The following is a 13451-nucleotide window of genomic DNA, read 5'->3' on the forward strand; positions in this document are numbered from 1 at the left end:
CAAAAATATAATTTTACTGCTGCGCAAAACTACACAGCGGTTGAGGGAAACACATACAATGGGATCACCTTGAAGTTCCAGATAAGGTCTGGACGGGCATGGTCTTGGTGAAACTGGTAGTAGAACATCGGCCAGTTTACTTCAGATTTTATTCGCTGCCTCCTTTTGCGAAGAACGATCGGCCGTTGCTGATTCTTCTCCTGTTTCAATTACATCAGAGGAAGGATACAGGGGTTGCACCAATCAGTGTCATTAGAGTATCCATTATGTGTCAAGTGGGACTTTATCTTTGGGTAAGTTCTGGGAGTTGTTTATCAGCTTCCACAATATTTCAAAAACACACACACAAAAAAAAAACAAAGGGATGTGCGAATATTCGAGTTCTTGAATTTGAATAGAATATCAATCACTCGAACTACATATTTGATTTGCGAATCGAATATCCAATATTTGGTTTTCCGAATATTCGACTATTACCCGAACACGGACGACACCACCCTGAAAGTGGCCTTCGCGTTATTGCTTCATTGCATGAGGTGAAGCCCGCTTTACGAAATTGTCGGTGCTGCAGGACCAACGCAGGCGGACTGTTGTTGCTTAGCTTGAGACAGCTTTAACCAAAGTTAATTGTGCATACTTCGCCTAAGGAACGGAAGCGTCCCTCCGACATGCACTTTGCCAGCGGGGTTTTTGATTTGATGCCTAGAAGGTTGCCTTTAAAAAGTTAAGGCTCTCGAATAATGTCTGCAGCACAAGAACAAAAATGGTGTCTTACAGACGTTAGTGTCCTTACATTTAAGGCGCGATGCTAATTGGTTTGTTTCACAAGTGCCCTGCCGAGGTTCAGAAACAATTACAGCTTCATCTGTGCAACGTGCCACTGCCAGACACCTAATTTTGAAATCAAGATAATTATGCCAGTAAGTGCAGACTAACCTGAAAAGTGTCACTATCATGTAACATTAAAGAGAAGGGGCTTCCCACAGACCAATTGCGTGTCTCTCTTGTGACAGTTAGTGCAAGAAGAATGCCACTAAAGCCGTGGCCTACAAATTGCAAACCTTTCATGCAAACGGCACATCATGTAAAACTTGCACGAATATTCAATATTCAATTTGATATTCGATTTTGATATCGATTTCGATATTTCCCCCCCCCCCTATTCGATTCGATATTCGATTTGACTTCATATATTCGGATTTGCACACCCCTGCAAACAAAATAAAATAAAAAATAAAATCATGAGCCACTGAAGTGATGGCACAAAGGTGAAGACAGTCAACGATGATGTTGGAAGAGCTCCAGAAGTCACTCTAGAAAGATGCAGATACTTACGTCATTTTGGTGCGGATAAATGCGCGCTTTCCAGTGCTGCAAGAAGTGTTCAACATGGCGTTCCACAACCTTCCATTGTTGGGCAGCTTTTGATTGTGTCTTGTTGGAATGATCCTTTAAATGCAATAAGAAAAAACAATTATAAACAAAAACAACATTGTTCAATTTGTTTTTCAGCCCATGGCAAAGTGAGCACTGTCAAACCCAGAGGATAAAATTTTTAAGGGAATTTAGAAAGATCAAAGAAGAAATCATGTGACATTGTAAAGTGAGAAAATTTATCTGGCTTCTCAAGATTGACAAAATTTCAGGAGATTTTCCGTGTCTGACGCGGTAAGATCTTGCACCTTCAATGGAAACCCGTGCAAGCTTTACAAACACTTAGTGCATAATATTGTGCACTTACTGTATGACCCCCACAATGTCTGGAACATAGGTCATGATAAAACCGAGGCAGTGCCAACACCATTATTAATGTTAACTTTCCACAATTCCATAATCATCCCTGAACATTTAAACCACACCAAGAGTGTAGCCCCGTGCTCGCTCCCATTGAGTTGTGGCACTCACGGGTTGGCAGCGTAATTTACATGCTCCACTTACAAAGGCAAGCTGAAGATTATCTCGCACACTGATAAGGTTCCGGCTTTCCGGTGGCTTTTCTTTGGATTCAAGAGATGCAAGAAGCCCTGGAGGCAGCATGCGCTTGAGGGCAGCCATCGCTCCTTCGTGCCCTGTGACCCAGAGGCCTGCTAGGTGTCTGGCGAGATGCTGCAAAGCCACTAGCCTGGATTCTGCTGCCAGTGTAGGCTCTGTACTGTACAGAGACATATGAAGGTGCCTTGGGAGAGCTGCCTCAGCGAGAGCCAGATCTTGCATTCGCCTTGCTATCTCAAAATCACCCTCCTGCATTTCACCAGCCGAGCAAAGGTTATCACACGCTATCTTGTAAGTGCAATAACTACCAATGCTTCTACCTACTGAAGCTCACCTCAATGATAGCTCTCATCACCATGCCAGCTCCTTTCACGATGGCAACAGATGGATGCTGTTGTGGGATCAACGTAAGTTACATATTAATGATAATAATGATGTGTGCGTTGAATTTAAAACAGCTAGTTTTGTTACTCATGGCTCTTTAACTTATTATTTAGTCATAAATATCTGACTTTTAAGTATATTTCAATTAGTACTACATTTTTCTCCACTAAAACTGTACCAAACCCTCCGTGTGCAGTCCATGTACCTTCATGACACATGCAGTCCATGCTATCCTATGCAGTCTCTTCTCTTCTTCCAACATGCTTTGCCTATTCTTTATTTCGGTGCTGCGACTAATGTGTGCCGTCCAATAACCTTATAGGTAGGGCCTGACTTTTTCGGGTTTTATTTTTGGCCAAATTCGGGGGGTAAATATCGGGTGATATTTTTCATTTCAAAATTCGGGTGTATTCGGGTTAAATCCCGTCACGGCATATTCTGTCGTCAGGAATTCGGGTGTATTCGGGTGATTTTTTTTGTTTAATAAAAATTTGTCTTAACATGGAACTAATGTTTAGCAATGTTATCAAACTTTATTTTAATGCACGCTTACGAGTGTGCCACGCGACCCGGATGTTTTCGGGTAGATTCGGGTTAAACCCGAATTTTACAGATTTCGTTCGGGGGGTAAATATCGGGCGGATACGGGTTTAACCCTAAAAAGTCAGGCCCTACTTATAGGTTACCGCAGAACAAAACGTTTCAGAAGCTCGGTAAATCGATGACATCTTTATGGACGTACATATATGTATAAGTAGAGCCTGAAGATTTAGGGTTGAACCCGATTCTTCCCCGAATTGAAGGTTGCCTCTTTAGGGTGAAACCCAATTTTTTCCCCGGCGAATTGCCCTCACTGAGACATCTGTAGGAATATACACTAACTTGTCTGGCAGCAGAGTACATCACCACTTGTACCGGACCAGTTCAGTCAGTTTGAGTAAGTGAGCCCAATTTCTCCCCGAATTCAGCGTACTGGAAGTTTTTCCGCCCGAATTTGCATGAATTTAGAGCACACGTTTATTTACCAGATCTTTACTCCCCGAATCTAGAAAAAAATTATTGCCCGAAAACTTCGGGCTCTATGCACAAGTAAGATAACAGAACTTTCTATGCTGCTGTACACTCTAAATTTACTGATGCTTTCTTCATCACAGGGTTCGTAGCCCAAAAGGCAATGTAGAGCAAGCCATCCACAAACCTGAAAGAGCTGAAAGATGACTCGCCCATGTGAAGCAACCAAGTCCAGGAGTGAATCAAACTGACCGCCTTCTGTCGTTTCACTGTACGGGTAGCACATAGCAAATGTGAGCAAGTCCAGCATTGCACTCACAACCAGAGCCCCTGTTCCTTGCTCCTAGAAAAATCAGACTAGGCTTAGCATATAAGTATACAATGTGCTTCTAGTGTCTGCGGAAAGAAAGCGAAGTTTCATACCACATGTTTGACAAACATCTCCATTAGTGACTTCAAAAACTCTGGACGTGACAAGAGTGATGTTTTGTTCAACTGTTCCTGGTAGAGGTTACCATTGTCATGCATCGGCTGGAAAAAAAAATGTACGGGATGTTTACCATCACACAATACGGTGGGCTTATGCAAAGTAAGGACTGACTGTCTTTCACTTTCACCTGCATAAGCGCACACAGCATGTCAATGGCAGAATGAGTGACTGCTGGGTCATTCCGCTTCAGTGCTGTCACCACTTTCATCCCTATGTGCTCTCGAACCCTGGGTAAAGAAAACTGCATTTGAAGGTGGAAATACTCAGCAGGCAAGTTGTGCTCATTTTCTGCTGCTGCTTATTAAAGCCCACAACCATGATAAACCCTTGTTACATATACCTGACTTTAAATAGAGATCAAGAAGTTCACTAATGCCCTAAGTTCATGCACTTACACCTAAAGTCATGATTGAAACATCTGTGCCAGGTAGTCAACATATTTTGTGTAATCTTCTGGGAAATGAGACCTTTGAATGTGACAAAACAAAGAAAAACAAGTTGTGCGTTTTTCGGTTCCGGGACGTTCATCAGCTACTCACACATGAACGTGTGCTCTCAAACGCAATAACATTGGCACATGGGTGTGTGATGCACAAGCCAAATACAATAGCGCAAGCGCATAGATTCAATTTGCACGTTCTTGCCTCCCCCCCCCCCTTTTTGTTTTTGTTTCATCAGATCCGTAGCTTATTATCAACTGCTGTATGTTGTCAACACGGGCTACTGTATTAACGACAGATTAATGTCATTTCACCTGCTTCACGATGCTGGCATATCTTCCAGAAATCCTGGCACGTTACATGCTCAGCCTAATAATTTCTATGCTATTTTATATTGTAAAGAAAAATTACCTAGGCACCTGAGTAAAAGCAGCAAAGCCTATTTTGCATGCGAAGAGGCGTCGCAATGCTTGGAACTGAGCTTCAAGATCCTGTGGTGGTATACTGCCCTGGTCTCCTTCCCTGTCTAGCATTGCAAGCAGTGCGTTCTGAAAGAACTTCTCCTTGTTTTCTGAGAAAAAGCCCTGCAACAGAAAGTGTAAGCCATTGTGTAAGAAGAAAACGGAACAGTACTGAGGCTGTAACTGCTCACAACTTGATTTACAACATGATTTAATTTAATTTAATTAGCTGACTTTATTTTTCTAACTAGCCTCATTAAACCAATATCTAGAAACTATATTAATTACATTATCTCAGCTAATTTTACTAACTAATTTAACCCTACACCACGTCAGCCCCTATTTAACCCTACACACCAGAATGTTAAATATCTTAGGTTGTCAGCCAAAAATATCGAAAAGATGTAAATTCTATGTCAAAATACAAACAAACCAGTCGACATTTTGATCACACCTGCTATGACTCAGCTACAACCTGCATTATTGGTTCGCTGCTTATGTATTTAGTGACGTACGTATGCAGTAAAACCTGATAGGGGAACGGTAAAAGCAATACGTGATGTAACAACGAAAAACTGAACTTAGCACTTACATTCTACCAAAACACAGTTCACAAACTCTAAATTCAATCTCAGTCCACTGATTACAAATTGATAGCACGTCTAGTCTGTTGTGTGTTTGCATTCTGTTTAAATACTTCAGGTAAAAAAAAAAAATCCTCAAGTGGAGATTGCAATGCCAGAGGTCCTTTCAGATTCCTCATCACCATAACAAGTCTGAATGAGTGAATACACTACGAACAGCGTTATCCCATTTTCTCCACGTAAAAAAAAAAAAAAAAGTAGGTGGGCACTTGGCAACCAACAGCATTTTCCCCCCGTGACAGTTTCATCAATGTGTGCATATTAACCTCGAGCTTTCAGTGAGCTAACTACCAGAAAATAGGTGGTCGAAAGTCCTGCTATTACTCACGTCTTTGTTCGCAGTGTGAAGTAATCCACTGTAAGGCACATTGCTGTTGAAGCGAGAAATCAAGTCCGCATTGGTCCAGTTTGGCTCTGCAATACCACGCAACACTTGGCTGCATTATGTGACCTAAAAATGACTTTCCTATTCACCTTTTAACATATACAGAGCACTACTTCTTTGAAATAGAAAAAAAAAAAGACATGAAAACAGCGTGATACAGCGGTAAATTAATCTTTTACCTACAAAAAGCTACGGCTAGCTTGGCTACGGCTACGGCTTGGCGCAGTCGAACATGCGGGAAATGCAGAAGACACTCACGCATCGGAGGCTTGGTGTGTAAGAAGCGCAAGTGTGTTGCCTCAACATCTTCCTCCACTGGCAACCACAGTGGACCGAAACGCTGACCCCGTGCTCCAGGCACCATGGCCACGTGCACATCACGGTTGCCCGATGAACGCACCCCATCCAGCAGGGTGGCCAATAAGGCATCCCTGCATGATACAGATATGCGTAAGTATTGACACTAGTAAAATTACATAGCGTTCAAGTGATGGCTAAACTTATTAAAACACCCTTGACCCAGCTGAAGTGCGAACATTTTTCTCAAGACTGTACTTGCCTCAGAAACAGGCAAAAACCTGACTAGCACATACCTGAAATATGATGAAAAACACAAGAGGGACAGACACAGGCAGTGATCAACTAGCAACTGATTGCTAGTTGTACGCTGTCTGCAGCTGCCAGTCTCTCTCGCAAGTAAACCAAGTTTCAAGTAAACCAACATGCTTCGCGTCTTCTAGCACACACCTGCGTACTATTCAAGTACCATATCTGCTCTTGTACAATCTGCAAGATAACTCAACTTCTCCACAATTATTTGGACTGTTGCTTAAATGAAAGGAAAAATTGGTGCGCGCCACGCTGACATTTGCTTTATGCTTTCAGTCAAAATTCTGCAATATTGGTAGTAGTTCGACATTTATTTTGTGAAAATTCTAATACTGCACAAATTTAGGGCTCAAGAAAGGTGTCATGTCCTTGGGTTAATAAAATTTCTATAGCACTTGAGTACGGCATCGACCATTTTTATTCGTAACAATGCATATGATAAAGTACAGGATACAGTCAGCACTCATGGGAACAAGGGCATCTGTATCAAATACAATGTAACTGCAACATGGATGGAGCACGTTACAAAATGTGATGCATTCATAGCCAGCACTAAGGGGGCAGGGCAGCATTGTGCAGTGCAATTGCACATGCATTAAAAAGAGCAGAAAATGTTTTAAAGGAAAGACTTTGATTCAACTTACCTGTTGCTTGAAATGTAGTGCCTTATCTGTCCTTTAACATATTCTATGCTGAACTGTTGAGGGTTTTCTTTGGAACGCACAATTCTACATATCTAGAGGAAGAACAGCAAACACAGTGAATGAAAGGTTCCCAACACACTGCAAATCAGATAGGATGTCGGATTCCACAACTAACATCTGCCAGGGGCCGGAGGGTTGCAATCGTGTAGGTAGAAGCATCTCTCTCGACAAGGCAACACTCTGTTAAACCGAGGATCCTCTTGACAGGTTCCTGCTCCGAGCAAGATTGCGATAAATGAAAAAAACAGATTACCATTCACGTTCTCCTGCAGCTCTGAGAAATGTACCAACAGCTGTGCAGTGCTGTGCCAGCAGAGCAACGAGACATCACAAACTGAAAGCTTACCTTATGACGTTGTGAAATCTTGTGTACAGTGAACTCACACAAGGATGTCACAGCTTCATCAGTGCTAAAAGATAACAAAGTCAATACATAATTATTATTGTCATCCGCTTAATTGGCACCGGTAAGGAATGAGCATAAATAGAGCAGTCGCGAGCAAAGTGCTGCAATCGAAGAAAACTGTGTGCACGCAAATAATTGAGCTCTCAAAATGGTATTGCATCAGTAGGGTTCAGAACAACTCAAGTTGAACTTTCAAATTCCATTTCAAACTTCCTGTTTGCCTTTACAGAAAGAGCTGCATATTTGTTTCACATCGAAAGGATAGCTATGCGAGGGTGCTATTCAGTCATCCTAGCGTACTTACTGGGGATCCCCAACCTGTTGGGAGCTGGCAGGACAACAGGCAATGAATATGCAAGCAAGCATCGTGCTAGCACAATTCCGTTTTTCTGGAAGCAATGGTACTACTTACCTAAATCTGCCAAGACGACCCTGCATGGCCTTCTCAAGAGTGAGCACGTCTCGAAAAGAAATCTGCACCCCAACGTACATGATGGCATTGTCCACAATTTTCTTCATTATTGCTTCCCTCTTGTCTGTTGCGAACACATGCTGAAAGGTGCAAATAATTATGGTATGCTCTACATTATCTGTGTCATAAAAATTGTGTGTGACAAAATATCAATGACTGCACACATAGGGCCAAAAACAACAGAGAAGGCATAAAACAAACTGAGCACTACTTCATATTCTGATCCCTATGAACATCTCGTGTACACAAAGGGCCTTGTGTTTTAGGGTTAAACCCGTTTAGGTACAACCTGTTTTCGGTGCCACCCTGCAGTCTCCTTCATGTCATGCTGTACCCCATTTTTTTCAAATTCAGATATATAATTTGTTTTCCTCTCGCTACAAGGGGCAAAGATAGAACCAGTTCATCTTCATGCAGCAAGAAGGAAAATTATCAGTCAGGAAAACAATACAAAGTGCGTTGTACGTCGTTGTACAAGGTTTACTACATTTTGACATAGAATTTATGTCTTCCGGATTGTTTATCTGGTTGACACTTGAAATGTCACGCAACATTTTGGCATTATGGCTTGCTATGGAGCTCAATTAACGCGATTAATATAATTTTAATTATCAGTTGACTAGTTCATTTGATTAACGAACTTAATTAATCACCTATGTAAATTCTAGGCCCAAACCCCTGGGCACCCTTCCTTTTCAAATTGATGATCCAGAACTTAACTCGCAAAACTAAATCTGCGTTAGGTACAGGTGCCACCAGCACAACAGCCTACAAATTGGAAGTCAGGCAGCAGGTCAGCACCATATTAATCCATCTCGTCTATATCTCACTACAGAAAAGTTCACTCTACGCCACAACTTACTAGATTATGACGACCATGTCGTGGGCACCCCTTCCCAGCGCCGCATTTTTGGAAGGTAGCGGTGGCGCTACTAGTCGTCCCAGTTATTTCTTCCTCAACTTCTACAATACTTTGTACTTCAGCTTACCTTAGTATTTCTGTACAAGCATTGGATATTCCACAGATGTTTCATTCTGAGGTTGATTATCATCATCATTCTACGCGTTTTCATAGGAGCTCTTGCTGTCGTCTGCTACGGTAGTCGTACATACGCTTCTGTGCGTTCAGAACTCAAATTTCCGTCGTTCAATCATGGTGCAGATCGCGCGTGCCGACGAGTAGCACCCCTAGCAGATCGTGCGGACGGGCTCCTCATAGGGGTTGCTGATTATGACATGGTCGTTATAATCTACAGGTTTTCCTGGCGATTTTAATCCAAGTTCCAGCTAAATTATTCTATGCCCCCTAAAATTTGCGTGGCATGTGGATTAATTTCGATGGCGCTTGGATTAAAATCACCGGAAAAACCTGTAGTAGGTCGTGCTCTACGCAGAAGAGACTACTCACAATACGATCAATGGAATCCGTTATGATTGCGAGACCTCCGGGGCAGTCAGAAACAGAAGACAGGCCCACAACATCCTTGTAATAGTAACATGCTAGCAACCTCCCTGTCTGCCCATCAATTTGATTCACCGATATTTCAGTCACCTCCAGGATCACTGGCACAGTCTGCTCTGACCAGTGGTGCTTCATTGCATTAAACCGCTGCAATACAATAAAAACACAATGCATGTGAAACAACTGCAGAACACCTTATCAATGAAATCAAGAGGAATGCTCATCGAGAAAGGCCATGTGCTTACAACACTCTCTTGCTTTGAGTCAGAAAACAAGTGCTTCATTTTCTGAAATTAGAGAAAACAAAAACTAGAGTGCACCATAAAATATCCAATTATATAAAAAAAAACTTGCAGAATTTTGTAACAGCCTCAAAACACTGGCTCTAAAGGACCACTGAAAACTTTCGGCTTACCAGTGCTTCCGTTAATATTTCTGCGCGATGCTCGAAGATAAAACGCATCGTTTCTATTTTCTTTCCTTTGTGGACGCGTATGTAATACTCTTGGTTGCTTCCTTTGTTGTTCGGAAAAATCCCAGCAAACTCGCAGTAGGGCCACTGAAAATAAGGAAAAACCAACTGGCTTACGCAGGAACCCTGCACAAAAAGTGGAAGCGCAAAACGACACCCCAGACCACACACCAAAGCTAAACAAACGTTGCCATATGCTTTCCTATTATGCTCTCCATCGTGACCTGCATCGTACATCGTGCTCACTTCACCGGGGATCCAAAACCGGATGCAAACATGTTGTTTGTTTTCCTTGTTTACCTCAAGAGCTGCACACACCTAACCCAGACGCCTAAATACACACCCTCTATCTTCCGGGTAGCAGATTTCTGAATAAGCTTTATGGGTAAGCCCTTCTCTTGTTCCCGCAGAACATCGTAGGTCGTGAACTTTTGGGTTCGGAACTTTCCGCTTCTTTAGCCCGGGCTCGAAGGCTAGAAATACCCCCTTACAGTATGGATAGCAAACGCTCACATATCAACTTTTTGTGCCCGGTAGAATTCGGACAGCACTTGCATACCCTACTACCTATCCATCCCTGCTGTCCGTCCACACCAGTCCCCAGTGACTGACCCCTTATGAAAAAGGGATCAAGTGGTAGGACAGAAGGCATTGTGTGTGTGTTATGAGTGCCCCACCCCCTTTGTATGGCCTAAGGCTGCTCGAAGGTAAGCTAAATAAATAAATAAATAAGAAGGCCTACGCAGGAGTCAATGTTCTCCGGAGACAATGCCAATGCCAGCAAATGCCAAGTACAGAGGCCGTTGACACGTTTCCGTATAAGTGAGTCGGAATGACACTGGTTTCTAAAACGTTTCTTTGAGTAGTCCACGATTGGATATGAATAATGAATTCCGGATAGCCGGATTAAAAAAAAAAAATGTTGACATGTTTGTTCCTGACAGCGCAGATTGGATAACGAGTCTTCCGTTTAACTGAGTTACAGATGAGCGAGACATCATTAGACCATGTTCTGCTGGATGAAATTTTGCGCTTGACAGATGCACATAACTGTACGTTTTGTTCTTTTCACGTGCACACTGACGCAGCCACTACGGAGGTGCAGCACTATTGTATTTTACATGAAAGGTCTAACCCACACCCCGCTGGCAGGTATCTGATACAGCCACACAGCAGAAACAAATGCTTGCATTTCATACGCTCACTCGTTGCATCTTGCTAGCATATATCTTCGGTACATTTACGTAAAGCAAGCCGTTTCTCAGGACAGTATCAAAGTACAACGATGCATGGACCACAAAAATATTGTTATATCATCTGGTTGTTGCATAATGTCAGCAAAAAATCCTGATTGAATGAGAGGCAAGAAACTATGTGGCGTCACAACAGAAGCAAACTATGCAATGACGTGCAAGAGAAATGGTGCAAGCTTGCTTTCAGCAGACGACATTTATTGATCAGCGCGCTCACATTCTTTTAGGGCCAAACTGTGGCTGCACCCGTCATTGAAGTTACGTTCATATTCATTGCATATCAGGCTAGAAGGATAAAATGATGTGGCAACTATGTAATCTATCTGCATGTTCTCTGTGGTTTACATGTTGCTCTCCACGTACATGCAGGTTACTTTTCTCAGTTTTTATGTGCACCGCTCCGAGCCATTCACAAGTACGAAATTTTGCAACAAAATGATCACACCAGTCCACAGAAAAGTGTCTACCTTTAAAATGGTAAAACAGTAAACATGGCTACCTTACTTTAAAGCCATCTTACCTGATTTGTGATCTCCATCGTGTGAGGCTCATAGGTCCTTATCCCCTTTGACCCCACAGAAAATACCCTCGGATACCTGCATCACCAATTAGGCAATAAAATGGGAATCATCAATTTTCTTTAAATGAGAAAGAGCAATAGCATTCTTTGCAAGATATCCAGGTTACCTCCCCCTCCATGAGGACTTTGTCACCAGGTAGCTGACCAAGTCCTCATTCTGCAGCATGTCCGTTGCCATCTTTTGCAAGAACTTGGGTGCTAGCTGCAAAAATGTATAGTAAGGCAAATATAAAGCAACATACGTGCCATCACTATATACCTGTATAAAATCATCAGCTCCGTGTTCCATTTTATGTAACGAAATATTATGAATGCAAATAAGTGTTATGTGTGTGAGATAGAGACAAAACACACAGCAAGGGGTCTTTTAATGTTTCATCAAACCACGCAATGGGTGCCCAAATGCATTAGGTCTGTGGACGATGACGAGGTTGTCGATTCTTCTGCCTGTTTGCACAGATGCTGCTCAGCTGATCATAGTGCAAACAGAGGCATATGAGGGTAGGGGTATATAAAAGGAAAAAGGGAGAAGACTTACCCAACGCTAAAAATCATGACTACAACGTATGTGAGAAGACTTTGGGCAAGGAAACTGGAAAGTAAAAATAAAATAAAATAACTTATGTATTGAGATTCAGCACAGTTTCTGAAATAATGCATACAATGAACATTAGACCACAGTGGATCAAGAGTGTTGGTTTAAATCGTTACAGTGATAACGGGCTTGACATGACAGTGCTGTGCCTACCATTATGTGATATGTCACGATTATCAAAACGGGCCACTGTTTATGTTCGGCGATGACCTACGCCTCATCACACTTGCATGACTGGCGTACCTGTAGTCATTCGCCAAGCGCCACTTATAAATCTTCTAGAAAATGTAAAGTGCCCACAGCATGTGATACATCAGGGAACGGGAACACCGCCCCCCACATCAAATGTCAACAACGGATCCTAGTTCGACAAAGGCTTTTGCGATCGTTCTCTTTCAGAAAAAGTAATGTTTCTTCGAGCTCAATGCGTCAATGTCTGCCTTGCATCATCAATGGGCAAGACACAAAGATATGAAAATCCGGAAGCAAGAGAGGAGAGGAGCGCTATCAGAGAACATAGCGGAATGAGAGCAAACATACACTAAGAACAGAAGCATTCAGCCATCCCAGTGGCATGCGTTTCTTTTCAACTGTTATTGTAACAGAAAACTGCTGATTATGCTCTCACAAGCGCCGGAACGTACCTTGCACCCATATAACAACATTATTTTCATTCACATTGAACCGAGCCGAACGAGTACTCCTCCGAAACGTGCTTCTCACAAAGTTTAATTCATACGATCTGTCGTGCGAAGCGCCACTTTCGTGTCACAATTTTTTTCCAACTGTCATACGCATGAAATATAGATAGTGCAAGGTTATCGAAAGCTAGTAAGTGCTAAATATATATGAATAATATAAGACATAAAAGAAAGGACATGTTCACTTCTTTCTTTTCCATGGTCTCAAGTTCTGGATTCGGTATCAAAGGCGTGACCGCCGTGACATATTTCAGTTGATTCAGCGGTCAAGTTTTGATGCGTGTGTGTACGTGTAACATATAGCTGCTTGCTGCCGCCAAGGAACCGACTATGTCATCCAGTAATTTACATTCAGACGGGAGTAGTAGAGCCGTAGAGCAGCTGTGCGGC

General features: G+C 42.4%; 1 protein-coding gene across 4 annotated transcripts in view; it reads right to left on the bottom strand.

Annotated features, from left to right (window-relative positions):
* Positions 1-13091, bottom strand: part of LOC135401195 (dnaJ homolog subfamily C member 13-like) — a 30767-nt gene extending 17676 nt beyond the window's left edge. Inside the window, exons 1-21 of one of the 4 annotated variants that reach the window (XM_064633454.1) lie at positions 13005-13091; positions 12304-12357; positions 11873-11967; positions 11706-11781; positions 9876-10019; positions 9706-9747; positions 9407-9607; positions 7939-8078; positions 7467-7530; positions 7236-7331; positions 7061-7152; positions 6066-6238; positions 5751-5836; positions 4729-4901; positions 4005-4104; positions 3811-3918; positions 3575-3730; positions 2327-2383; positions 1939-2241; positions 1336-1449; positions 69-200 (exon numbers count right to left, since the gene is read on the bottom strand). In XM_064633454.1, the coding sequence (XP_064489524.1) occupies positions 69-200; positions 1336-1449; positions 1939-2241; positions 2327-2383; positions 3575-3730; positions 3811-3918; positions 4005-4104; positions 4729-4901; positions 5751-5836; positions 6066-6238; positions 7061-7152; positions 7236-7331; positions 7467-7530; positions 7939-8078; positions 9407-9607; positions 9706-9747; positions 9876-10019; positions 11706-11781; positions 11873-11943 (2328 nt within the window). In that variant the 5' untranslated portion in view covers positions 11944-11967; positions 12304-12357; positions 13005-13091. Of the gene's footprint in view, positions 1-68; positions 201-1335; positions 1450-1938; positions 2242-2326; positions 2384-3574; positions 3731-3810; positions 3919-4004; positions 4105-4728; positions 4902-5750; positions 5837-6065; positions 6239-7060; positions 7153-7235; positions 7332-7466; positions 7531-7938; positions 8079-9406; positions 9608-9705; positions 9748-9875; positions 10020-11705; positions 11782-11872; positions 11968-12303; positions 12358-12513; positions 12546-12603; positions 12801-12900; positions 12947-13004 lie in introns of those variants that run through there. The other 3 variants (XM_064633455.1, XM_064633457.1, XM_064633456.1) reach the window with 3 other exon arrangements.
* Positions 13092-13451: the final 360 nt, after the last annotated feature.

The sequence above is a fragment of the Ornithodoros turicata genome, chromosome 7 (assembly GCF_037126465.1).
Source record: "Ornithodoros turicata isolate Travis chromosome 7, ASM3712646v1, whole genome shotgun sequence".
NCBI lineage: Eukaryota > Metazoa > Arthropoda > Arachnida > Ixodida > Argasidae > Ornithodoros > Ornithodoros turicata.